At 42.7% G+C, this 26118-nt stretch overlaps 2 protein-coding genes across 3 annotated transcripts in view; both read left to right on the plus strand.

Moving 5' to 3' along the window:
* The first annotated feature begins 13 nt into the window (after positions 1 to 13).
* Positions 14 to 8099, plus strand: CBR1 (carbonyl reductase 1). The gene is made up of 4 exons (XM_055701997.1): positions 14 to 170; positions 1191 to 1510; positions 4943 to 5050; positions 6830 to 8099. Exons 2-4 carry the CDS (start codon positions 1225 to 1227, stop codon positions 7264 to 7266), a joined length of 831 nt encoding a protein of 276 aa, XP_055557972.1. The 5' UTR covers positions 14 to 170; positions 1191 to 1224; the 3' UTR covers positions 7267 to 8099.
* Positions 8100 to 14273: 6174 nt separating this feature from the next.
* DOP1B (DOP1 leucine zipper like protein B) overlaps positions 14274 to 26118 on the plus strand; it is a 51840-nt gene continuing 39995 nt past the window's right edge. Inside the window, exons 1-2 of one of the 2 annotated variants that reach the window (XM_055703354.1) lie at positions 14274 to 14568; positions 17413 to 17587. In XM_055703354.1, the coding sequence (XP_055559329.1) occupies positions 17450 to 17587 (138 nt within the window). In that variant the 5' untranslated portion in view covers positions 14274 to 14568; positions 17413 to 17449. The remainder of the gene's footprint in view (positions 14569 to 17412; positions 17588 to 26118) is intronic. The other variant, XM_055703353.1, reaches the window with a different exon arrangement.

Genomic DNA, 26118 nt, shown 5'->3' on the forward strand with positions numbered 1-26118 from the left:
CGCCCCCGCCCCGCCCCCGCCCGCCGCAGGAGGCGGGGCGTCGCCGCCGCCATCTTAGGCGCGTTCGCCGCCGTCACCCGCGGTGTGTGGGCGTGTGTGGCTGGCGGCCAGCTCGTCCTCTCGTCGCCGCGTAGAGTTGGGGAGCGAGGAGGAAGGCACCACTGCTGGAGGTGGGTGAGGGAGGGCTGGCTGTCCCTCTGGGCCCACCCGCAGCTTCTCGCCGCTTTCCGTCCCTGTGCGGGGCGCGGCGGGGCCGCAGGACGGCCGTGGTGGCCCCGCGGGGAGGAGGGGGTCCCCTGGGAAGTCGGGCTTCGTCGTGGCTCGCGGGTTTGCTTTGCGTTCCCCTTAAGCAGAAAAACCGGTCCTGAGGAGGTGGTAGTGAGTGAAACGTGCTGGTTTGCGGCGAGGTGGGACCTTGGTGGTGAGCCGGGGGGTGGCTCCTGGCCCTGGTGAAGTCAGTCAGTATAGCTGGGCAGGCTTCTAGGAGCTGATTGGGACTTCACCCAAGCTAGATGTCTGCTTGTGGTCAGTTACGAGCTGATTTGGAAGGGAGGTGGCAATTAAGTCGGAAGTGGACAAACCCAGCGTTTTAAACTTGCTTTTATGGGGGAAATGCGTATTTTTCAAGCATGTTATGTCTGGAGTAAAAGCAGCAAGCAGGTTTTGTAGCTAGAGCTGACTGGAGTGTTAAACAGAAGAAACATTGTAGTCAATTTATGTTCCACTGTTTTCTTCTGAAAATGCTAGAATTGGTTCTCTGGGCCTGATACTTGAAGATCAAGCTACTCCCCTTTTTTTGAGCCCGAGTTGTTCACCTTTGCTTCAGTGCTTGAACTGAACCAGTTGAATATCCTTAAAAGACAGAAATGGTATTCCTGTAAGGTGTATCTGCAGAAGAACTTACTCCCATCAAAAGTTAATGTACCACTAAAGATTAGTTATTGACTTTTTTTTTTTAAACCCAGTTACTGGTTGAGCTTTCTTCAAAACATTAACACTAAATCTGTATGTCTCTGCCCATGCATGCCTCATGCTACTTTACTAAGTTATAGTTACTTTGCACTCTAATGTAGTTTTTTATAATTCAAATTAGAATTCTAAATACGATTTTAAAGAAAAAAACACTTTAATCCATTTTCAGATAGCCATCTTTGTCCATCTGAGTGTGAAAATTTCTTTGCTGTTTGCAGTTACTGTCACTTTGTCATACATTTAGAGAAGACAATGTCCAACGTGCCAGTGGCTGTGGTGACTGGGTCCAACAAAGGGATTGGATTCGCAATTGTGCGGGCTCTGTGCAAGCAGTTCCCAGGGGACGTGTACCTGACAGCCCGAGACCCTGGCCGTGGCCAGGAAGCAGTGGCAAAGCTCCAGGAGGAAGGGCTGCGTCCACTCTTCCATCAGCTGGATATCGATGATCTGCAGAGCATCAGAGCTCTCCGTGATTTCCTAAAGGAGAAATATGGAGGGCTGAATGTGCTGGTTAACAATGCAGGGATTGCTTTCAAAGGTAGGAAACTGTCTGGAATAGTCCTATGTGCTACAAAGCTGTGTGGAGAAGGATAGTAGGTGTATCAAGGATTTTGCAAAGTTTCTTTTACGGGACTTATGTGCCAGTAGCATGCTTCTGGTTTTTTAAACATGATGAGAGGATGCTGTGAAACGGCTCTTCCTCTATATGCGAAGTTAGCCCTAAAGATGCTTTCCTGGAGTATTGTATTTACATCACACGGAGAGCATGAAAATACTTAAGGCACCCAGTGCACATGAGCAGAGTTGGGTTTATTGCCTCAGTGCCCGTGAATTTCCCCAGGCCTGTGGGAGCCCATGATCTGTATGAATATCAGCCATGTTCCTCGGGGTTCTGTGTTTTCTCTCTCCTGCAAGCCTCGTGCTTTCTTCTATGCATTACCTGCTGAAGGGTTCCAGTTGATAAAAAGGAACCCTGCACCCTGGCTGATTTTGTCATCTTTACTTATCTTTGACTTTGTCAGACCATTCAGTTACCTATAGAACAGTTAACCTAAATCTTGCTGTGCTGAGCAAGAATTTAACCCTTTCATGTTCTAGTGGACAGTAAGGCAGGGAAAGCGAGGAAGACACAGCAGTTGTAAGGTAGAAGAGTGTGTTCTCCTTGTAGGTGTCTATAAAAACAAGTTGAGAATTACGTTAGCTCCAGATAGAACAAATCACAAGCATGACTACTCATTCATTTCCTTGTCATTACAAACCTGATCTTTCCATATTTTCTGGGTGGTTTTGGTTTGTTTGGGGTTTTTTGTTTGGTTGGTTTTCTGTGGGCTTTTTAATCTCTTTGGCTGGTGTCCAGTTAGGTCATGTAACTGTTCAAGCACAGTGTTGTGCTCGCTTGTCTGCTCACAGCACGAGTTAAGGAGGCCTGTCAGGTAGTATGGATCAAACATCAGCTACTGCTGGGGATGGAGCTTCTCATGTAGTGGGAGTGCAGCAGTGATGTTCTGAAGTCCAGTAACTGTATACTTTGCAAGATTGCTTGTGTTCAAGATCAGCTTAATAGGAGGCAACTCTTAATATGATTGCCTGAGCTTCAGGATGGCCTCAAGACAGGTGTTAAAACCTTGCAGCAACAGTTAAAAGATTGTATCTCTGTCCATGCTTATCAGTCATAAAGACTGCAGGAGCTCAGAGCAGTATTTCTTCCATTCGTAATCAGGGCCTTAGCTCAACTTTCTAGTGATAGTGAGTTTGAGTAAGACTAGGCTGCAACTACAGCAATTGGAGTGCAGTGTGTGTTTCCTGTTGCTGACTGTGCAGTAGCTGTAGCCTCTATCAAAGTGGATACTTGGACAGGTGAAATAGAACTCCTCATGTTGCTGCAGCAAGATTTGCTAGAGCTTAGATTTATTATCATGGAGCCACTGAACAGATAAATAGTTAAAATAGCATAAGCAGTGGAGTTTCTGTTACTTCCTTTACTACATCATAGATTTTTCTATTTGGAAGTTGATTCCAGATGTTTAGCCTAGACCTTCAAGCTGACATCTCACTATGAGTCAGCAGTAGGTCATACAACTAAGAAATGTGAGAAAGAAGCCAGTTGTAAATGTTGTGTAAGTATTTAGTCCAGAGGTTAGAAGGTTTAACACTTGTGTAAGAACTTGCTGTGACATCTTCCAAGACTGATGTTTCTACCTGAGCTTGCTTCTTGCCTCACCAGGTTTCAGCTGCCATCCCAGAATTTATGCTTTCCTTTCTTTATTGTGGTGTTATGTGTTGTTGCTGTCTGTCAAAGATTAGATTTGCCATTAAACTTAACTTATTATTCTGGTTTTGTGCTGCACTACAGATAGTCCAGCAAAAACTGTTCCTGTATGAAATGATTATGTACCTGTGGGCTGCCTTCTGAATGAGTTTCTGTGAAAACAGTTGTTTTAGTAATGCTTGTTAAATCAAAGGAGTATGTATCTATCAGATGTTACAAGTAATATATCATGTTAGGCAAATGTGAGTGGGTTTTTGAGTGCAGGGAAGCTTCTCCCTTGCAAAGTGGGTATGGAAGCAGGAGTTTGGAGTTATGTAGCAATATGTCATGATCTGGCTTCATGTCTCATTAAAATGCAGCCAAGTGCTTTGCAAAAACTTGATGCCATCAGTGCCTATTGCTTGAGAACATGAGTCATTAAAGCTGTGTTTTGCAATAAAAACACAACTACATTGAATACTAAATGACCTGTTACTGCTTCTCTTTTGAGTTAGCATAGGTCTGGGCCGTGAAGACCTGCCTAACCTATGTAGGTGGCCTTCATCACTGTGGAGATAGGGCCTGTAGCAGAAGAGGAGGAATGCTGTTACTTTAACTCTTACTCCCCCTCAAAGTAGAGGATGCATAGCAGGTGGGTTATTGGTGAGCCAAATTGTCAGCTGATAGCACATCCTCCCCCACTTTTGGTGGTGGCAAGCTGTCAATTCTGCCTGAAATTGTATCTTTACAGTGCAGTTCCATGGTCTGCGTATGTCTACCTAAGTCAGCTCCCTTTCCTAGCTGCTGATTCCCACTGTTTTGCTTGTGTTGGCATAGATCTGGCAGTTCACAGGGTGATTTATGACATGAGTATTTATCACTTTTGGGATTGGTTGGGACTTTTTGTTTTCTTCAAACTGCACCAAATCTTATCCCTGCATTCTTTATAGAAGGTTTTACAGTGTATGTTGCAGTTCGACAGTGTGCTGACTTCAAGTCCCAGCTAAGAACCCGAGACATGACAATGTAAGAGTCAGGATATAGAAGCAGTTGTCTACCCTGTTGTTGGATGGCAGTACCAGGATGGTAATCTAACTTTTGCATCTTCAGTGACAGCATCTTAGATTCAGGTTCTTCCTTTCCAATTTCCCCTCTGCCCCCTCCCATTCCCTGGCATGTCAGGATGGTGGCAAAGTGCTGTGCTATGCATTTTGGAGGAGAGGGCACCTCAAAGTGTGTTTGTATGTGGTAGAGACGGTACAGACTGTTCGCTGGGTGTGAGTAGGTACAGGCAGGTCAGTGGGCAGGTTGGCCAGCACGTCCTGTGAGAGCAGTCTTCCCTTGTGTCTTCCGTGTAAAAGGCAGAAAGACAAGCAGCCTGTGGGTTGGCAAGTGACTCTACAGGGTGATGCAACTGGCTCTCCTGGGGCAAAGCTAAAACCCTCAGCTAAGAAAAGGTGAAAACATGATTAGCTCATTGTTAATATAATATTGCAGAGCTAGGTCTTTTCATTAACAAGAATGTGAATGTTAATAATGTTGCTTTTTTTTGCATATTTTAACTGATCATATACCTGTTTCTTAATTATAAAAAGAAACAAAATCAGAAGGACCTAAGAAACTTTTGGGGTTTGGTAATTTCCTTTCAAACAGTAGTACAATTCTAATGTTTTTTATTATTTTATTTTTCTTCCTTCCCTTGCTACCACCTCATATGAAAAGTTCATGACACAACTCCATTTGCGGTCCAAGCAGAGGTTACGCTGAGGACAAACTTTTTTGGAACCAGGAACGTTTGCACAGAGTTGTTGCCTCTTGTGAAGCCTTATGGTAAGTGTAACATAAGTAGAGAAATAGTTTTACATTAGTTTTTGTCCTCATTAAATAGGAAAATCCTGTCCAGTCTCAGATGCACACTGCCCCATAGCAAGAGGAGTGTACCTTGCTGTACTGTAGATAAGAGAACATGGCATTTCTTGACCCCCAGAATGTCTCCACTATGTAGATTTAAATCTACTTTCAAACTGGTCACATTCTTCTGTTACATATTGAAGTGGAATTCTTGTGGTGCCCTTAAGAACACAGAGAGAAGTTGCCCGTGTTAACTCCCTACATAAATTGTCCTCTTTAAAGCAAGGACATTTTGATGATACAACTAGTATGAGGAAGTACGTAAAAATAGCGTTTCAACTGTGTTCGATGTGACATGCGTGTTCTTGCTACTGCTGGAGAAACCTTCCCAGTACGCTGTTGGTCTGTCTCAATCTAGACTGCAGCCCTTGCTGTATTTGCAAGCATCTAGTGATGTAGTTAAAAATGACAGTTGAAGGTGTACATTGTTGCTGTGATTTGGTGATGTTAGGAGTAACTGAAAGGAAACCCTTTATACAAATGGCAAATAGAATGGGGCAGGGTCAAGGAAGATGGATGCATCAATAATAAAAGAGGTGTTAGCAACATGCAAGTAGTCTGTAATCATTGGACAACTGTCCTGCACAGAATGCTTCCGTTCTCAAAACCTGGAGCACGGAAGTGCCCTAGAATGCTACTGACATCAAAGATTATTTGAAAGGAGGGTATTTGGATCTAACGCCTACACCAAATCTAAGGGTTTGTGGGGTTTTTTAAATGTAGTTCTTTTCAAGACTTGTGATCACTAGATGTTTTAATGGATATTTAGGTGCTTGCTGCTATAAATGAAATGTACAAACATTTAAATACATGTAGGTTTTTAAAAGAGAAGAAGTCAAGTAGATAAGAGAGAAGTTGGGAACAGTTAGTCCCTAGGGAGGAAGGAAAGGACATAGTAAATTAATTTGGTGGGACAGTAAGGGAGAGAGTAAACAGTGCCAAAATTGCAATATAGTCCTCTTGCGGTAGGGGTGAAGGATGAGTGTGTTAATAAAGTAATTAACAGAAAAAGTTAATTTCTTTTGTTTTTAAGTTCTAAATTCTTATGTTCGTTCTCTAGTTCATTGCCTGAATGGCTGTGAACTAGCAAGAAAGAGGGAAATGGTGGAACATAATTTTGGAGAAGATGAGTGAATTACTGATTCAGCTGACTTGTTCCTCTGTACTGAAGTGCTGGGATATGAATAGCTTACTGCAGTTTTGCATGCTGGGGTTTGTAAATCTTTGAGTATTCTCTAAACAAGCTGACGGTCTCCCTGCATTAAGAACTAGATTGCTTTTCCTGAACTCTGTATTATTCTGGCTTTTGAGGTACATTGTCACGGCCCATTACTTGAGCAGAAGTGAAAATGTTTTCAACCAGAACTTTGAGAGTAAGGTCTGGCTACCATTACTGAGAAAACCACTTACAATCTGTAGGCATATTCATAGTAGTAACAGACTATTTCCTGGGAGCATACCTGAAGTTCAATAGGGAGCTTTTGCAGGTTTACACCTTAAATTACACTCTGTAATAGAATACACTAGAAACACTTGACAGTTCACTGTGATCTTCCAGCAGCTCTACAAAATAACCCACACAAAATATTTCACAGGTATTCACCTATGTAGTGAATATGTAACTGTAGAGCAAGTCCACCTCAATGTCTGGGCTTGTTTAATATGTGTGAAACTAATCAGTCTATTCTCTTTTACCAGGTAGAGTGGTGAATGTCTCTAGTATGGTAAGTAGCTCAGCTCTGGGAGGCTGCAGCCAAGAACTACAGCAAAAGTTTCGCAGCAACACAATCACTGAGGATGAGTTAGTGGAACTCATGACCAAATTTGTGGAAGATACCAAGAAAAGTGTGCATGAGAAAGAAGGATGGCCAAATACTGCCTATGGGGTATCCAAAATTGGTGTCACAGTCTTGTCCAGGATTCAAGCCCGGATGTTAAATGAGAAAAGAAAAGGTGACCACATCCTTCTCAATGCCTGCTGTCCTGGATGGGTGAGAACAGACATGGCAGGTCCTAAAGCCACTAAATCACCAGATGAAGGGGCTGAGACCCCAGTTTATTTGGCCCTTTTGCCTTTGGATGCTGATGGTCCTCATGGCCAGTTTCTTAGTAACAAGACTGTTCGAACCTGGTAAGCTTGTGTGTGTGGACTTGTGCAAGTGGTGATATGATGTGAATTGGCCTGTTCTGTGGTAGGGCTATTACCCAGAGCAGTCTTATCCCATCCCCAGCAGCAGCAGGGTCCTTTACCATTGCAACGAGCATTACAGTTAGGGTACTCCTCTGGTATTAAGTCTGTGCTAGGCTACACTTCCCAACAGTCTGCATTAGCCTGCTCACAGTATTGACTGTGTAGCCTGGAATCTGTTTTGTGGGCGTTCCAGCCAAGATGATACTGGCTAATCTGGTCCTAATGTAGAGGTGCCTGACCTTATTTACGTGAATTTACTCTTAATTAAGTCATTGCCAACCCTTCTTCCACTCACCGTGAGACAGGTCTCTGCCATGGAGTTAGAATGAGGAAGCAGATGCCTTACACATTCTCAGCACAATAGATCTCTTTCAAGGGACCATAACTGCTTCTTGAGGTTGTATGGGGTTTCTTAAAGGGGGGAGGGGGTCATCCTTAGAGCTGCAGTATGACCAGTCTGGGGGGAGATTAATAAGACCAGAACAGAATCACTGCTATATAGAGGCTCATTACTATCGGTAAAAAATGGAATTAGGTGAAAATAAAAACAGCGGTGATATACCATTAATAGGAAAACTTAATCAGTTGGCTTTATTAATATGTATGTCAATAAATGATTACTTCCTGTTTTGTCTTCATCCAACTGGCTTATTCTGATACTAAAAATTTATGATGTTTGAAAATACACTTTCATTTTCTGCAGCTAAGTTTGTAGCTGGAATGTGTGATCTTTGGACTATATAAAGAGAAAATAAACTATAGAATTGATATAGTAAACTCTCTCAGAACTTCCAGTTCATTTCTTGCACAGTCAGATTATTACAAACCTGGATTAAGTGCTCTTCGTGTAGTAGAGAAAATGAACTGTAATTGTTACAATAATATTGCAGGATAGGACTGAAACATAATGGCAACCAATGATGGCAACCAAAACAAGTCATTAAGCAAAATCGCAAGCAGAGGAAGCAGTAATGTGGAGAGTGCTAAATTTGCTTCCTCATTTTAAATGCTGGTTATTTTCTTTCAAATGCTGAATCTTGAAAGGTTGCCACAGCACCTCAAGCCGTAGAAGTGGAGCTGAGTGGCTTAGTGGTTTAGTCACCCACTGGCTATAACCATGCAGCCCATTCTCCATCAAGTCTTGCCAGCCAGCCCAAAAGCTGTGGCAGGCTCTGGGGCCCTGCCCTTTCTTCCCTGAAGAGCAAGGTGCTGCTGCCCTGTTCTCTTGCTGCCAGAAGCTGAAGAATCTAGAAACAAGTGCCTATAAACCTGTCATTAGTAATGAAAAATCAGTAATGGGCTTGTTAATGCAGAGTCAGCAAGACAGTGCCAAAGTGGCTTAGCTGATCAGGTTATACATTGGCGTCCCCTGGTACGATTTGTGTTCAGGGAAGCCTTGGAGTGAAAGGCATTGGACATAAATAATATGTGTGGTTTCAGTAACGGCTTATCAGCACAGAAAAAAAAGGTGTGATTATTAGTTGGTCTTTTAAGAATACAGTAGCTATTGTTTTTATAAAAGTGGAAGTATTGCCAAATGAGTCATGCCCCAGAACTTGAAGAGAAGGATGAGTTACTGCTCCAAATGTTCTCACAGTAACCTATTCTCTTACGAAGAAAAAAAATTCTCAGAGGCCTTAAACTAAAGGGCAAAAGATCAGTTAGAAAATCCCTGTATAAACTTTTTAATGCATTTTACATACTATCTGCAGGCTGCCTACAGTATGATAGTTCCAAAAGCCATCCACTTCGTACAGGAACTTGTCATTCTGTTAGGCAACAGAAAGAACCATGGTTTGTGTATGCTTTTCTAGTTGTGTTAATGGTATCTCAGCAAAACAAAATATGGCTGTTCTGATTTAGCAGTAGTTTGTGCATGACTTTGAGATGTAACCCAACAGTGGAGAATCACACCTAGTTCTTCATACTTTAAATGCTGCTTGAGTCATTAAATTTCAAAAGTTATGTACCCTTCTGGTACATGTACTGGCTGGCATGTACAAACTTCCCAAACAAACCTTGACCTGGCTTTCACATGGTTTGTGCAAAGTCTAGACTATGAAAGTCCTAGGTGTGTTTACTGTAGCCGGTAGTATCCATTGTTAAAAACAAATTAGTTTGTAAGTATCCCCTGTGCTCTATAAAGTGCCTTCTTAAGTCAAACTCAAGATCTGGGTTTAGTTTTGGTAGCTTTGGTGGTTTGTTTTACATTCAAGCCAAACAAATTATTATACGTTAGAAAGTTTTACAGAAGGTGTATTTCAAATTCTTATATTAAGCCCTTTCACAGTGCTTGTTCTTTGTTTCTTACCCCATTTTAGGGTAAGGAAGCAAAGTGGAAAATTATGGCTAAGTAATCATCTTCAGAAACGTCATATTTCATGGTCAAATATACAGACAGTTTCTTCTGGTACGAACAGAAAGAACAGAGGACAGATCTTTTCACAACCTTTGCAGCTGTGGTGGGGTACTTGAGGAAGGAGTATCAGCTGTGTGGACACATACAACCTCATCTGTAGGCGGTGGAAACAACAGGCAGAAAATACTGGCTGTTCAGAGGACCACTCAGAGTCAGGAAGGAATTTAAGCAGGAGAAGCAGATATCCTAGTGACACCAGTAGAACTGTGTCCTGGGAAGAGAGCTGGGATTGCACCGGGCAAGCTGCCAGGGGAGGGCTGTTTGCTGAGAGCAGAATCGGAGAACAGGCTGTATGGCATGAGTGGCAGGCTGAATGGCAGGCTGAATCTTTGGACAGGGCTTGCGCTGTTCAACAAAAAAAAATTATTTTTTTTTTAAGCTCTCTCCCTGCTTCTCTCCCATGTCCGTTGTGTCTGAAGTATTTTGTTGCTTTCAGATTCTGGCACGCTTGCTGAGTAGTAATTGTGTAAAGTGTAAGGGTTAGGAAGGGGATGAAATAATAATGGTCTGTTGTACTGTGTAAAAACTTTATGCGTGATTTACTGTTTTTCTTTTTACAGCATGTCACTGCTATTTTTACTTTGAAATTTATTAGCCAAAGAAAATGGCTGGCAATGCAGTAGCTGTGGTGATGTGGGACAATGAAGGACCTGGATTCACAATTGTGAGAGCTCAGTGGAGGCAGTTTCTTGGGGATGCCGTAGCTTGTGCGGGATGCAGGCAGGCAGCAGTGGCAAAACTTTAGGAGTGGAAGCTGTACCTGCTGCTGCATCAGCTGAATATAAACGCTGTGCAAAGCTGCTGGGACTTTCTGAAAGAGAAGCTGCAGACATCCCAGTGTGCAAGTTAACAATGCAGCCATCACTTTCAAAGGCTGTAGTAGGCCGGCTGTTTGGCAGAGCTTTGCTTTGCAAAGCCAGTGATCTGAAGGTATGGAGGCAATCAGTAAGGAGACTGCTCTCATCTAAACTTCTTTGAACATAAAGGGTATTACAACCAGGTCATTTCTATCTGGATCCCCTGCAATGCTTATAACTGCAGTGTGGGCCAGACTTTTTGTGTCCGTGATGGTTCCAGTACTGCATAGTGGAGGGCACTTTATTTTCAAAGCTGCACTGTAGGCATGCCTAGAGAGTTTGAGGTCAGTTTACCTAAGAAGTTGAAGAGAATATACCCATCTTAACATGTTTCCTTAAATTTTCCATTTAAGTGTTTTCCTATATAAATAATGATTACAAGAGCTCTTGAGAATTCATTTACGTCCACAGATAATTTTAATTAAACCCATCTCTTGTAGTATAACCCAACATATAGGCAGCGTTCTGACTTTGAATGCTGTGGCGTTCCTCTCAGCCTAAAACTGTGCCTAGAAAATTTAATTATATATGCTGCCCAGTATTACTTAAAGACTTAAATGGACAATATAATTCGAACTCCAGTCTCACATTAAAAAGCTAAAACCACTCCTTTACTAATCTCAAATACTGAAAAAAGAGAAGGAACAATAATGATGTTTTACAATGGAAATTCTTCAGGTTTTGTTTTTGTTCTGCAAAGACTTCATTTTGGAACTGACTATAAAGGAAACTGTCAGCTGGACAAAATTCTGGTCTTGGAGGCCAGTTTTCATCATTGGTAGATCTCTTCACAAGGTCAGCTATTCATAGCACTTACATCTGAATGAGTAAAACCCAGCTTCACATATCCCAGTTTGGATTCTTGTCTTGTCTTTGAACCCTGCTCACTGATCTACTGTTGCGGTTACTCAGCACTCTTAAAAATCCTACCCTGTCCCTCTACAGGTACATACCCACATACTCAGATGCCTTGATGTGATGGGCATGTCTGCTTTAAGTTATACAGTATTTAGTGACCATAAGGCACTAGTGGCTCCGGTGTTTTGTGAATGTATTGGTTTAGACTCTGCTAGGGAGATAAAATACTGAAAGCAAGCAACTTGTTAGAGTTCCCTCACTAAATAATAGAAACACTACATAGTTTCATGGTAGAAATGTCATATTTTAAATTGTGAGGGATATTTCTAAAAATAAATTAAAAAAATCTGTCAAGCGCTGTATGATTGGAGTAGACTTTTTCCAGTACGAAACAGATTCATGTTAACATCACGTGGAAGTTAATGTGAATGTTCGTTCGATTGAAATGCAGCCTGGCTGTCTCCAGAAGTGATTACATCAGTAAATCTATTACTTGATTCCCATCCCAGGGGCCAGGATTTAGCATGGTCAGTGCTGCCATGGTGCGTATAACAAACTGATTTATAGCCCTTCCTGGAAAGAAGTTTTGAATAGTTAGTACGATAGGCATGCTTTCGATTAGCGTAACCTCTGATACAAAAAACAGCATTAGGAATTATTTTTCAAATAATTTGCCATCCAGCAGATTTGTAAGGACCCAAGCAGAGAAGTACATTGGTTGGAAGGGTGGTCACTTTTGGTGCACATTATGATCAAAGGTTCCCAGCAGGCTGTGTGCTTCCGTGGCGCCTCTCTCCATCAGGAGATGCTCTGGTGCCTGCTGGTGGCTGATCTGATACTGCTGCCATTCTCTCAGCAGGAGCCCAGGAGGATCCCTCTCCTCCGCCTGCCTGCCTGCCTGATTCTTTGAAGTTCTAGAAGACATCTTGTGGTAGAAATGCCAAATAGGTTCAGATCAGAATGAAATTAACATGGTTAGGCACCCATATACAACTGGTTCAGTCAAACCCCATAAATTTGCAAGAAAAAGAACTTCTAAAGAGATAGCAAACCCTCAGAAATGAATTTGAAAATATCCCAACTAATTTGACATACTTTAGGACATTGATATCATGTGCTAAGGACAACATCAAAAATAAGACTTCTTTGCTCATTCGGGCACGTATTCAAGCACTAACCTTCATTTGCAAGAAGTAAGCTAAGCTACTTCAAAAGTTACAAAACCCTAAAATTTAGAAATTGAAACTTAAATTGATTGCATTGCAGTTTGGAAAGATAAGCTATATTGATGTCTGTGGTACTGAAAATATTTCCTGCTGTGTATACCTAAGGAAAAATGTTATATTTGAAGGATCCAAACAGTTTATTTTGTTAGGAGGAAGACCCCATCTGAATTTAGAACCTGATTGACCGTGTGCTCTAATACCACCCCATTTCTGAGGATTTGTCTTTTTAAATGCTGACAGATCTGCAATAAATCTGTAAATCACTGCAAAACGTTTTCATATTTTTATCACACACATTTCCCACGTGTTACACATTTCTCTGAGGCTACCCAGCCTTTCAGGAGTCCATGCTGACCCCGGCACTGCCTGCTGACAGATGCTGACTGCCCAAATGGATGGAATGTGCGAGAGCCACGTGGGCCATACGAAAGCTGGTCAACAGCTGCTCAGATTTTCTGGCGAGGCAGCACATGTGAAGCTAAGCTAGCGGTGCCTTTTGGTACCTGCTCCAGCTTTTGGAGATGTACACAACTGGGGAGCAAAAGCACACGTTGAAGCCTCCCTACCCTCCCATCTTGCTTCCATCATTCTGGCACATGCATAAAGCAGTCTCGTCAGCTGCCAGGAGCTGCAGCTTTTATTTGCTAGAAGAAAAGCATACCAAATTATTAAAATCTAGCTAGGAAGGGGAAAGGCAAGTGGTCTCAAGAAAATAGGAGTAATATTAACATAAAACTTACAGGAGATCACTGCTGAAACAGTATCCATCAAAAGCTTAACAGTTTCTGTTATCTTGAGTAACTGAACAGGTGTATTTTCCTTGATTTTTTCAGCTATTTTGAACTACCAGGACTATGCTCTGGCTGCATATTAAAAAAAAAAAAAAAAAAAAAAAAAAAAAAAAAAGGAAAAAACCCTGAGGTTAAACAACATGTTTCCACAGGATATAAATCTTTGTCTGGCATGATAGTGTATTTTACTAGTTTCTTTTTTCGCTATAAGAGTACTGAAAATCTGAAAAGCACATTAACGTTCTTTCAAGTTTTTGTAAAGACCAGAGGGCTTCTTAGATGGACGCTGAGCCCACTGTAAGCGTGGCAGCTGAGTCCCCGTGAAAGCTGCGTCTACAACACCTGTCGGAAGAACTTCGTGCCCCAAACCATCTGGCACAGAAGCAAAACTGCTGCCCCTTCCCCGGCTCTGGTGCAAGGAAGCGCTGAGACCCGCCTGGCCCGGAGGAGCAGGCGCCGGCCCCGCGCAGGGACGCGCACAGCTGCGGCCGGCAAGCGGGGGACACTCAAGGCTGCGGCTCCGCGCAGCCGCCGCCTGGTGTCCAGAGCAGCCGAGGCCGATGCACCAGGCAAAGGCAGCGGCCCCGGCGCGGCCCGCCGGCGGGACACCGCCCCGCGCTTCCCCTGCAGCTCCGCGGACGGGCGAACGGACGGGGGCAGCGCGGAGCCACCCGCCCGCCGCTGCCGGCGGCACTCCTCGGGCCGCGCCGCCAGGCGGCGCTCGGCGCCCCGCTCGGGCCCGCCCGCTGGGGTGTACCATTTCACCGCGGGGGGTGGCGGATGACCCGCTCCGGGCTGTAGCGCTCACCCACACCGGCAGCCTCCCCTCGCGGCTCGGCACCGGGTGAAGACGAGAGCGGCCACCGCTGGACGGGGGCACCCGGAGCCCTGCTGCCCCGGTGCACCGCCTTCCCGCTCCCCGCGCTGCATTCAGTGGTACCGCCCCAGCTGCCGGCGGCGGCGCGGCCCTCGCGGAGCGGGAGGGGGTTTTTCTGCTCCCTCCTGTTGCCATAGAGACTGCGGGTGCCGCCCCCCGTCCCGCGCCGGGCTGGGACACGTCGCCGCCGGCCCGGGAGGTGCGCGCAGCCCCGGCAGGTACGGGGGCGGCGGGGAGCAGGGCGGCGGCGCGTGGGGAGGGGCGGGGGGGAAACGCGCTGGCAGCTGGGGGCGGCCCGCCGGCGGGGGGCAGCGGGGGCCCGGCCGAGGGGGCAGCGCCGCTCGCCGCCGGCGGAGGAGCCCGCCCTGTCACCGCCGCGGCCGCAGCCGGCACGGGCTCGCCGGTCCCCGCCTGGCGGGTGAGCCGGAGGGGCGCTGCGCCGCGGGGCTGCCCGTCCGCCGGCGGGGGTCCTGGGGGTCCCCGGCGCCACCCCGCGGGGCGGGCCCTGAGCGGGGCCCCGGTGCCGCCGCGGCCGGGCCTGGCGTGGTGCTGCGCGCAGCCGGGCTCTGAAGCGACCGGCGGCCGGCGGGGGCGAGGGGCTGCCCGCAGAAGCCCCGCAGCCCGGGGGGCAGCGGCTCGTCCCGGGGGGCCGGAGGCAGCGCCCGCCGCGCTCACCTGTCAGGGGGCAGCGCGGGCAGGCGGTGAGGGTCTGGGACCGTCTCCATTTTCTAAGGAAGTTTGTGACCGGAGCGTTGGAAGACGTGCCTGAAGGTCACTGCCAAGTGGCTTTTGTTTTACCTTTTGTTCTTTTTTTCTTAGATAAATCCTTCTGCCTATGTATATTAAGCACAAACACGATCTAGTGGCCATATTTAGATTATTGGGTTTCTTCAAACCTTGCTGACATCTAGCAGCATAGGTACGTGAACATCAATGCATGCTAAAATCATTAAGTCCATCCCTGCTTTTCTGGGTGGGAATACACTGTTCAGCTCTCTTTTCACACCAAAGTGTCTTAAGAACTGAATAAGACATCTTTCCCCCCCAAATGAAGTTTTATGAGGTTGTTGGTTTGGGGGTTTTTTTTTACCCCTGGAGTAGTACATTTTGTTTTATCCTCAGAATCTAATCAGTTTTTACTTAAACAGACCAGGTTTTAATGCTGTGAGAATGCTTTAGAACATGATTTTCATAGAATATGTAGAACCTCTTTAAGTGCTGTTGATAACTTGATTGATTCCTGTTCGCTAAGTGGATTCATGCGGTTACATTGCATTTACAGATGAAGAATTTGATGTGTTCTGTCAGCAAAACGGTTGCCTGATTCTGAATGATCCAGACAAATCTCTTATTTATGAAAGTGGCAGCACTCTTAGCTCAGCAGAGACCTGCTAGAATACTTGCTAGCTCATGTTTTGTTCTAAGGAGTATGAATACAATCCAGTAGTCCAATGATTAAGGTACTTGCATGAGATGAGGGAAATAGAGTGCAATTTCTTGCCCTGCTAGTGGCAGGGGCAGTGTCTGTATCAGATTACTTGTAATTTTTGCTGACAGTGTATTGCAGGTTTGCCACTTCATTAAGTTTTATGGGAGGGTTGACTTTTTTAAAAATCCTTGTTGGAGCAAGAATAGCTGTATCCTGGCTGAATGTTATACCCTGCAAGACAGTGGGGTTTTTTTACTCTATGCTATGAGAAGCACTGCATACATCATGGTGAAAACAGAAAATTAAACCTTTACTGTAGCAAAACAAACAAACAAAATCAACCAACCGTAGCCCTGATGATATTGTGTGATAATACTTTTCGCCCCCCCCCCCCCCCCCCCCCCCCCCCCCCGTGATGGATATAGGTTGGATGACAGAGCGGTTGTATTGGCAATCCTGCTATTGGGGAGTGCAAAGGTGGCTTAAACCTGTGTTTAGAAACCTTTCTCTTTTTTTGGGTGCATCCAGTATTTTCCTGTTTCTGAGAGTTTGCCACCAAAAATCTTACATTGATGTGATTATTGTAGTTTAATAAAGTTAATGGACAGTACACAATTGTTGATTTTTGTGATTTTTGAATATTTTTTTTTTAATGCTGTGAGAGGTGACCTGCTTTAAAAGAATATAGAGGACTACCTTGGTTTATTTTTGTGCCCTAACAGTAGGAAACTGAATGCAGATGTCTTTCAGAAATATTATTAAATGTTTTGGTATAGAACAGTGCTTTCTTTTCTGTATTGGTGCTGTAACACTGATTGAACTAAACCTGGCATTCCTAAACGTAAATATCTCTCTAGAAGAATAATTTTATATTAGCTAACAGGAGAGCTAGTGTCATAGCTAGCATAGGAGTGAAGGTATGATTTTTCAGTACATAAAGTCCAACCACACTTGTTTCCCATTGTTCTAAAACAGGCGTGGTTTAGCTTGTTGGGTTTTTTTCTAAATGCATTGCAGAATATGAGAAAATCAGGTCTGGATAACTTCTGTCTTCTCTGTAAAAATGTATGGATACTTTTTTTTGTGGAATAAAGGAAGATTATGATTTGGCATAACACCTTAGTGTTGTACTTCAGCATCTGCTGCTGCCAAGTTGAGATGCAGAGTTCTGAGAGCTCCTTCTGCTGTGGACCGAGAGGCCCTGTAATGGGATTCCTCTGGGAAGCTGTATTTTGATATTAAATGTTTCACATTCCATTGCTACAGGTAACCTTTCAAAACACTGCACAGGCAACAACTTATGAAAACTACTTCTCCCTAACTCCTTGTCAGCACTTTGTTTGTAATGACACTTTATTATAATTTCCTTTGTTATTGTGTGAGACATCCATGTGCGTGGAAGGAAAAAACATTTCATAAATACGAAAATGTGATTGCAAAACTTCTAAAACAGGCAGTGGGGAGCTGGGAGTTATGCCTCAAATTATTTTTAACTTTGTGTTGAAACGTGATCAGACGACCTGTTTATTGCGATCCATCAGTGCTTCTACATAGTTATCACTCTCTTACAGTACTCTAGGTTTGCCAGAACTTAAATGCAGGTTATCTTTTTGTAACTGTGTGCATGTTTTAGTTTACCAGGAAATTCCACCTTGCTATGAGAACCAAAGATGGATCCAGAAGAGCAGGAGTTACTTGGTGATTACAGATACAGAAATTACTCTTCAGCGATTGAGAAAGCTTTGAGAAACTTTGAATCATCAAGTGAATGGGCAGATCTTATATCTTCCCTTGGCAAACTCAATAAGGTACTGTGTCACACGAATGTGTTTTTCATTTGTTTATTATCTTTGTATTGTTATTAACTTTTCTCTAACTTACAGCACTTAGCAAAATTAAAAATCCACTCACGAAAAAGATTGATTCATAAAGGAGGGTAATGGAGGAAGCCAAGTTGGTATCTCTTATATAAATATGAGAAATTCTGGTAGAACCAACAGAGGTTTCCTTCTAATGGTTTATGTTCTTTATACAGCTAAGTTAATTTAGTTTTTGCATTGAAGAAACCCTCAGGATGCTGGATACTCACTCTAGAGCAGCCAAAAACGTCTTTATATAGAACAGGAGGTCACAAGTTTTAGTATATATATTGCATCAAAGTTTATATGTAAAGATAACTTTCACTTGGCTGTGCCCTTCCCTTGTATTTGGGGAAATGAGTGATTTGCTGCTGGTGGCATCTTTTGAATGACCATGGAAAATATGACTGAATGTAGGAAGAAAGCAAAAGGTTTTTATGGGTAAACACTTGGGCAGTGTGTCCTCTCCTCCTCCCCAAGAAACAAGGTATATGTTGTGTCCCATTTGGTCTTTTTAAACATAACGCTGTTCCTCAGCGTACATGGGACAAGAGTAATTACAGTCATTAAGGAAGTAGGGGTGGGAGGAGGCAACTTCTGCAGAATTCATAAGGAAACATCTGTTGTTACCCGATAGACGCCTCACGTGTCTTTGCTGTCATCGCTAAACCTTAATTCTACAGAGTTTTCCAAGAGGGGGAGAATCCATAGAGTTATAGAATATCTGAATTTGGAAGGGACCCATAAGAATCATCAAGTCCAACTCCTTGCATCTTGCAGGACTACCTAAAACTAAACCATATTATACAGACCATCATCCAGATGCTCCTTGAACTCTTGACAGGCTTCATGCTGTGACCCCTTCCCTAGGGAGCCTGTTGCAGTGACTCACCACACTCTCGGTGAAGAACCTTTTCCTAATGTCCAGTCCAAACTTCCCCTGACCCAGCCAGCTTCATTCCATTTTCTCTTGTTTTATCACTGGTCACCAGAGAGAGGAGATCAACACCTCCCCCTCCACTGCCCACCTTGGGGAAGTTGTGGACTGTGATGAGGGCACCCTTTAGCCATCTCCAAGCTGAACAAACTTCCTCGCAAGTCTTATCCTCGAGACCTTCACCATCTTGGTCACGCTTCTGGATACACTAATAGTTTGATGTCCTACTTATACAGAGGTGCCTAAAACTGCACACAGCGCTTGAGGTGGGGCAGCACCAGTGCAGTGTAGAGTGGAACAATCCCCTCCCTCGACCAGCCAGCTACGCTGCACTTAAGGCACCCAAGGACGTGGTTGGCCCTTTTGGCTGTCAGGGCACACTGTTGACTCATACTCAAATTGCCATCAACCCAAACCCCCACATCTCTTTCTGTGGGGATACTTTTCAGCCTCTTGTCCCCCAGTTTGTACATATAACCAGGATTACCCTGTCCTAGGTGGGGAACCCAGCACTTGCTCTTAAATTTCATATGGTTGGTGATTGCCCAGCTCTCTGGTCTATCCGGATCTTTCTGTAAGGCCTCTCTGCCCTCGAGGGAGTCCATAACTCTTCCTAGTTTAGTATCATCGGCAAGCTTACGTAATGTACACTCGATTCCTACAACCAGATCATTTGTAAGAACATTAAAGAGCACTGCCCCTAACATTAAGCCCTGGGGAACCCCACTGGTGACTGGCTGCCAGCCTGATCTAACTCCATTTACTATAACTCTTTGAGCCCAGCCCACCAGCCAACTGCTTGGCCAGCATGTTATGGACTTGTCTAGCTGTCTGCTGGACAGTTTATCCAGAAGGATGCTGTGAGAGACAACACCAAAAGCTTTGCTAAAATAAAAAAAACCCACATCTACTGGCTTCTCTTGGTCAGCTAGATGAGCGACCTTGTCATGAAAGGAAATTAAAAAGCGGGACTTTCCCCTCATGAACTCATGATGGATATGACCAATGACTACGTTGTGTCTCAAGTGTTTTTCGGTAACTTCCAGAATAACTTTTTCCATCATTTTACCAGATGCTGAAGTGAGACTGACAGGCCTGTAATTACTTACCATGGTCTTCCTTTTTATCTGTCTTGAAAACTCGAAACATTTGCTAAATTGAGGGTTTTTTAAGGGCAGCCACGTTTTTTTCCTCTTAAGAGGAGAGAAGCTGAATATTGCTCTGGAAATAGGAGTTATGCATTTCTGCCTTCACTGTTTCATCATGATTCCTGTTGAGTCAATGAGAGCTAGAGCCCTTTGTAATGCTTCTCTCAAAAGGGAAAATAAGCAATAATTAGAGTGAGAGATTTCTTACCTGTGGCAAGAGGTGGGCTTTGATCTTTTATCTTGACCTAGAAGAACATACAGAAGTGATTAATACCTATCTGAAGCTCTTACTCAGGTACATAATTGCCAAAATATGTAGCAGCGTAGTAGAAACCAAGCAGAAAAGCTTTTAGCTGTTACATCGGTCCATCTGCTGTGGTATTTTATGGACTTAATTGTTGGAGGAGCTTAAGAATTGGTAGAGCAAATCATCCCCAGTGTTCATCTGCTTCTGTCTGTTATCTGAAAATAAGGATGAAATGTCAGGGGGATGTACTGCCAAAAAGGAAGATTGTGAAATAAGATGTCAACAGCTATGCTTTTAACTCCTATGATTACTTGGTCTCTTACATCCTAAAACATGAACATTGCTGTTGAGTTCTTTAGACTCCTATGTCATAAACACTTCCCCCAACACTAATTTCTTCTACAGCCAGTTCTGAGGTGAATGAATGGGCAGGGAGAGAATGGGTAAGAGGGGGGAGATCAACAGTATCTCAATGATAAAAGTGTTTTCAAACACTTGCACGTGGTTATATTCAGGAACCTGGGTGTCAGTAACTGGTGTGCAGTGATGCCTATTATTAAGAAAATTTCAAGATGCTGAGAAAGGGAGAGACAGGAGAGGGTGAGTAAGTCAAGGAGTTTCAGAAGTACTTTTCATGCTTCTAGAGTAGCATGGAAGATCTGTTTTAAGCACATGTTTCTTAAGAGTCTTTGTACTGTTGACTTTAATTGTGGATGTTCTTGCTTATATAGGTGTAATAATTTCTGATGCTTTTTCTCCTGTAGGCAGGCTTCAACAATACTTTGCACTATTGAGTCCCAGAAGTTAACACACACACTCTTGCTTCTGTAGAAGCTCAGTGGCATTACCCTTTCTAATAGAAGATCTGGAGGAAGCAGCACAGGCTCTCACTACTTAAAGATGAGGGAAAAAGAATGGTGGGAGCTGATCCAGATCCCTTTGGCCTTGGCTGAAACTAGTGATCTTGGATCTCTTGCTGGTTTTACCCCTCGTGACAAGAAACAGCTCTGCTACTTCTTTCTATTACTACTTAGCTGCCAAGGTTAAACTGAATTTTTCACAGTTTCTGTGTTGCTTCTGTGGTTCTAACTGATGTTTCACAGTGGCTTGTAAAAACCAGGGAAGAAACAGAGAAACCAGTTGACTTTCATCTGAATGGTCAGCCAGACGGGTCTGTTTGTACATCTAGAAAGATTATTTCTTGTCAGCTAAGGGAGGTGAGGCTTATCTAACTTCACATGACCTTAACGTGGACAGCTTTAACTTGAATCAGTTTTAGACAGGGAAAGGAATAAGGGGGTTTATGGGGTTTTTTTATTCTTTTGTGACTCATATCTTGCTATTTAAAGTAGGTCAGAGGAATGCTGTTATAAAATTGTGTGTGTTCCTCACTGGTTTTATAGGAGCCTGAGGTGAGTTACTGCAGTTTTGCCCGTGTTTTTTAGCTGGTGTAGGCTTCTAAGGTTAGGTAGGATGAATCTTTGCTGGGGTGTTCTGAACGGAACTGCAGGTACCAAATGTGAGCATGAGTGAAGGATGGAGAGCTGGCAGAATTTGCTAACTAATACTACACCCCAGGTTTTTAAGGGAAAGGTTTCTGGGGTTTTAAATTGCATAGCGTGAGTGTTACGCACCATCACAGTGAAGGAGAAACAATGGAAAGTAATGTTTATAAATACTTAAATGGACAGATGGAAACAGGTGGATTAAACAGGCAGTAAATAAGGATGTTAGTGTCTAAAGATTGTCTTCAATTTTGCCTGAAACTTACTCATATTCCACTTGAAAATATATCTCTCTCTGTGCTTTGCTTCTGTTTAAGCTCTAGTTACTATAAACCAGTCATTTAGTAGCTGCAGGCTAGGCTGCTCCATGCTTCAAATAGCAGCATTGTTCTCTTCTCAGTACTGTTCTTGGATACAGCTTCGAAACATGTTTTTATTGTTTTTTCAAATCTGCGTGTGTTTGCTGTTTGGGAAGCACTGTTTTGTGATTAAGGTTGTCAGACGTTCAATACAGATTGCTGCATCCAGAATACAGTAATCCTCCTTAATTGTCCTAGTGCTAAAAAGTGTTTTCCACTATCACAGATTTTGCTAGCTTGTTCCAATATTGTAAAAGGATACAACGCTAAGAAATCACTTTGATACTTTGGCAGAAAAAAAAGCTAGAGGGGAAGGGTGGTGTATTTTTAAAGCTAGAAATAGGTGGTGATTCAGCATATATGGGTTTATCAGTGAAACAGGTGCATTTAACATTGTTTTCATATCCCAAATGCTTGTCACTGTCTATTCGGAGTATAAATGGAGATATATGTTATATAATATATATATAAAAGTATTTCTATAGGGTGAACTTCAGGATATTAAGAGGCTAAAACTATTATGAAGTTAGGGAAATACAAGTGCATAGTTTGTGTTAGGGTTTTAAATCCGTATTATAGGCATATATTTTCCTGAAATTTTAACTCTGGGTGCAGGCGAACAGTAGATAAGTGACACAGTTTGGAAAATTTGGAACTGAGCAGTATCAAATATTGGATTCCACAGGCTGCTTTTGTAAGGAAACTATGAAAAGAGACTCAAAAAAGTCTCTGAAATTTACTGATTCACAGAAAAGCACAAAATCTCACTGGGTTTTTAGCAAATGAATGCTTAAACTACCCTGTTTGTTTGTTTAATCCATATACACTAAAACCCAATAACAAATCCAAACAAAAAAGCCAACCAACCTACCAAAAAAACCCAACCTGCATCTGTTTGATAAGTATGATGGACAGAATTTTGCCATGCATATTGTCAGAAACACCAGTTTTTGGGTATCAGTGATACGGGATTTACATGTAAGCTTCTCTAGTGACTGTTGCCACTGAACATGTCTGGCAGGCCAGTGTCTCTTTTCCGAGCAAGATGTTCATTTATACGTATTGTTCACAGTGAAACCAAAATATTATAACATTTGAAAAATCAGTTGTTCTAGAGGGATTTATTTTATGCTAACGGCATGGTTGACTTGCTCAGCAATGATAGCAATATTTGCTCTAAAAGAGCACTTTCAAACTGCTTTTTATCCTTGGACATAACACAAGTGTGTAAATGCATACGTTATAAGTTCTTACAATACTTATTGTTAGTCTTAGTCTGCAAATCCGAGGTAATTTTTTTTTAGTTTGACTTTCAATAGAAACTTCTTGTTTCTGTAGGCTTTTCTTCAAAAACTTCAAGATGAATATGATCTCAGCTAAGTACTTGATCTGTTTGGTGGGGAGGGGGAAAGAAAGCACAGAAATCATTGCAGCTGCATAATTATTGTTTGTTTCAGTAATAACACTTAGTGTCACAATATGTCTGTTCTTGAGGGGAGAGAAGAGAAGGATTTTTCTGAAAGAGACTTAATGAGCATGGCCATTAATTACAGCAGTTGCTTCATCTGAGAACTCTTGACTGCCACGGCTTTATAACAACCGTTGGCTGAACTACAAACACAAGCACCACTTGCCTTCTGTTGGAGGCAAGCCTTGTATCTTTGAGAAGGGAAGCTTTGCCTCCTAATTGCTTTATGGAACTCCACCACACCTGATTCACAAATGCAGCGTGCAGGACTAGGAATATTTTATACAGCTCTTTTCCCCCTTCTTTTAGTATAGCTGTAGCTCCTAGTTTACCATTTCCTCACAACCGGTTTTTAAATTCATGCTGCTGTTTTTATGGAAGCTAAAGCTCTGTTCAGAAGGTTTTTCACTTAGGAAATGAATTGGTGGAATATGGAAACACAGGCTGTCTTTCTACCCCCTCTCCTCCCAACCAGTGTTGTCTAAAACAAGAATTATAGTATCTCCTAGTTGAAGTTAATCTTATAAATTGATGTACATGCTGCATTTTTCTGGAATTCTAGTTATGTAAATAAAAATATTTATTTGATCTGCTTGGTTTTTTATGTCTAGGCAAATTGATCTAACTGATCTGTAGTGGTGCTATAAAGCAGTGCAGAATGACTTAAACCAGTAACTGTGGAAATGCGAATATTCCTCGGTGTGTATGTGTGTGCCTGTTTTGGGGTGGTTGTTTTTCAAGGCACATGTATACACTGCTGCAAAGAATACAGTCTGCCCTTTCTACCCTTTATAGGCCACATTTAAAGAAACTCTGAGCATGCTTATGCATTAGCAAATGTTTAGTGTGTATAATGTGTTCTCTAGTCAGTCATTAAGAAAAAGAATCTGTAAAAAGTTGAAAACTGGACATGCATGTGGACACGTATCTGTTTTTTCCTGACTTACTGATTGAAGTCTTTATTTTAAAACCCAGTGATACATCAAATACTTCTTAATTTTCTGGGATTGTTGATTTCTTACTGATACCTGAAAACCTGGGATGATACATGAAGTGTCGGGTGCTTGCTGGCAGTTCAGGCTTCTCAAGTTCAACCCTTACTAGCAGTTCCAGTGACATTTTAACACTTCTGCCACCCTAACTGCTCATGTGGAAAGCAGTTGGAGACAAGGAGGAAAAGTAGATCATGTATGGGCTTCAGCCCATATGTAACTAGGGATGGTCACATCAAGCTCACAAGAATCAAAAGAATGGGTGAATAATAGATGTCAAAACCTGTAAGCAGAGTTGTCCATCTGTGGTTGTTAGTGTTGGATTCTGGATGTGGAAGCAATGGTTTGGAATGGGATCTTCATCTGCATACAATGCCAACGCTACCAGGCTTGCTACCACAACATTTAACTTACCTGTAACAGCTGAAATTGTAATGTCATTTCAGCAGTCCTAGATCTCACAGACAACTGATTTTTTTTTTCTTTGTCAGTTGGGAGCTCAGGATATTTAAAAATCAAGCTTCTTAGCTTTGCCTGTCAGCTCAGAGAAACTAATTAGCATTTAACAGTTTTAGATCCATCCCCTAATTAATGTCTTTCAACCCTTTTAAAATTCTTTGAGCCCTGCAGTTCTGGGGAAGCTGTTAAGAATGTGAACGTTTCAGCAAAGCAGCAGCCAAGCCCATGTCTCTGCTGGATTGGGTCTTGGTGCAACCACAGTCTTCTAATATATTGCAGTGTGGTTTAAAATTCCTTGCATCTGCTGGTAGAGACAACTGTTAACCAGGCACATCCGCTCTTAAAAGGTATCATAGCTTGTGTCCAACTGTATTTTTTCAACCCAAGTCATAAAAAAGATTACGTGCTTTTGAGAAGGGAATTTCATCTCAGAATTGTTGTGATGTGATACACTGAAGCTCTCCTCCACTTACGTATGAGGATCATAATAAAAGTCTTCCAATATTGCTCCCAGTACAGAGATGCCTTCTGGTTCTTCAGGTAATGCAGTATGGTTGACATCACATTATGTGAATACAGTGCTGTTCTAAGCTAGTCTCAGCTGCTGGAATTTGGACATAGGAAGGTTTCAGAGTTACCCAGGAAAATACTTAAAACTGAATTATCCCTAAATATCCACTATTCAACTCCTAATATGCCAGACTATTTTTTCCTCTGACTAAATATTTTGCTTAGCTCCCTGATTGGTGAAGTGGGGTTCTTGCTGGTGGAGGTTTACTTCATATCCTTAGGGAATTAAATAAGCCAAACAAGACGTGTTTTATGAGATGGCATTATTTCTGTAATGGATCAGATACTCTGTTATAAACAGGGAATGTTTTCATTTTCTACCTAGTTGATAGTTAAATTTTAACTGATAGAATATTAAGATGACATTTCCTCAGTCTTAAGATGGAGAGGAAATATATTTACCACTGGCATTTTTTTTTTCGGTAATTACCTTCTATTATATATGTACAGAGGGTGTGGGCAAATACATACCAACCAATGCAAACAGAATGTTTCAAAGTCCAGCTTTCAAGCGGTCTTTGAAACTGTTACAAGTATTAAAGATTTCAATCTTTAATATTGAAATAATATTACTCATGTAATGTATGAGTAAATCTCTCGGCTATCAAAGTTAACTCCACAAACATAACCTGGTTTAGTTTCATAAGTGGACTGTTGCTGTATTCTTGCAGCTGTATTCTAGTTCTTAGCGCCATACAGTTCTTGTGCTCATACTGGGAGAGGGAAGGAAGGAAATTAATTGGCTCTAAATGGCATTTGTACTGTATGTATATCAGAATGGTGTGACATTTCTAT

This window comes from Falco cherrug, chromosome 2 (assembly GCF_023634085.1).
Source record: "Falco cherrug isolate bFalChe1 chromosome 2, bFalChe1.pri, whole genome shotgun sequence".
Taxonomy (NCBI): Eukaryota; Metazoa; Chordata; class Aves; order Falconiformes; family Falconidae; genus Falco; species Falco cherrug.

Bases quoted from the DNA above. Each gene is read 5' to 3' on its own strand.
- CBR1 (XM_055701997.1), top strand. From the start codon at position 1,225: ATGTCCAACGTGCCAGTGGCTGTGGTGACTGGGTCCAACAAAGGGATT. The intron at 1,511-4,942 runs GTAGGAAACTGT...TCATATGAAAAG, and splicing joins TGCAGGGATTGCTTTCAAAG to TTCATGACACAACTCCATTT. The intron at 5,051-6,829 runs GTAAGTGTAACA...CTCTTTTACCAG, and splicing joins GCCTCTTGTGAAGCCTTATG to GTAGAGTGGTGAATGTCTCT.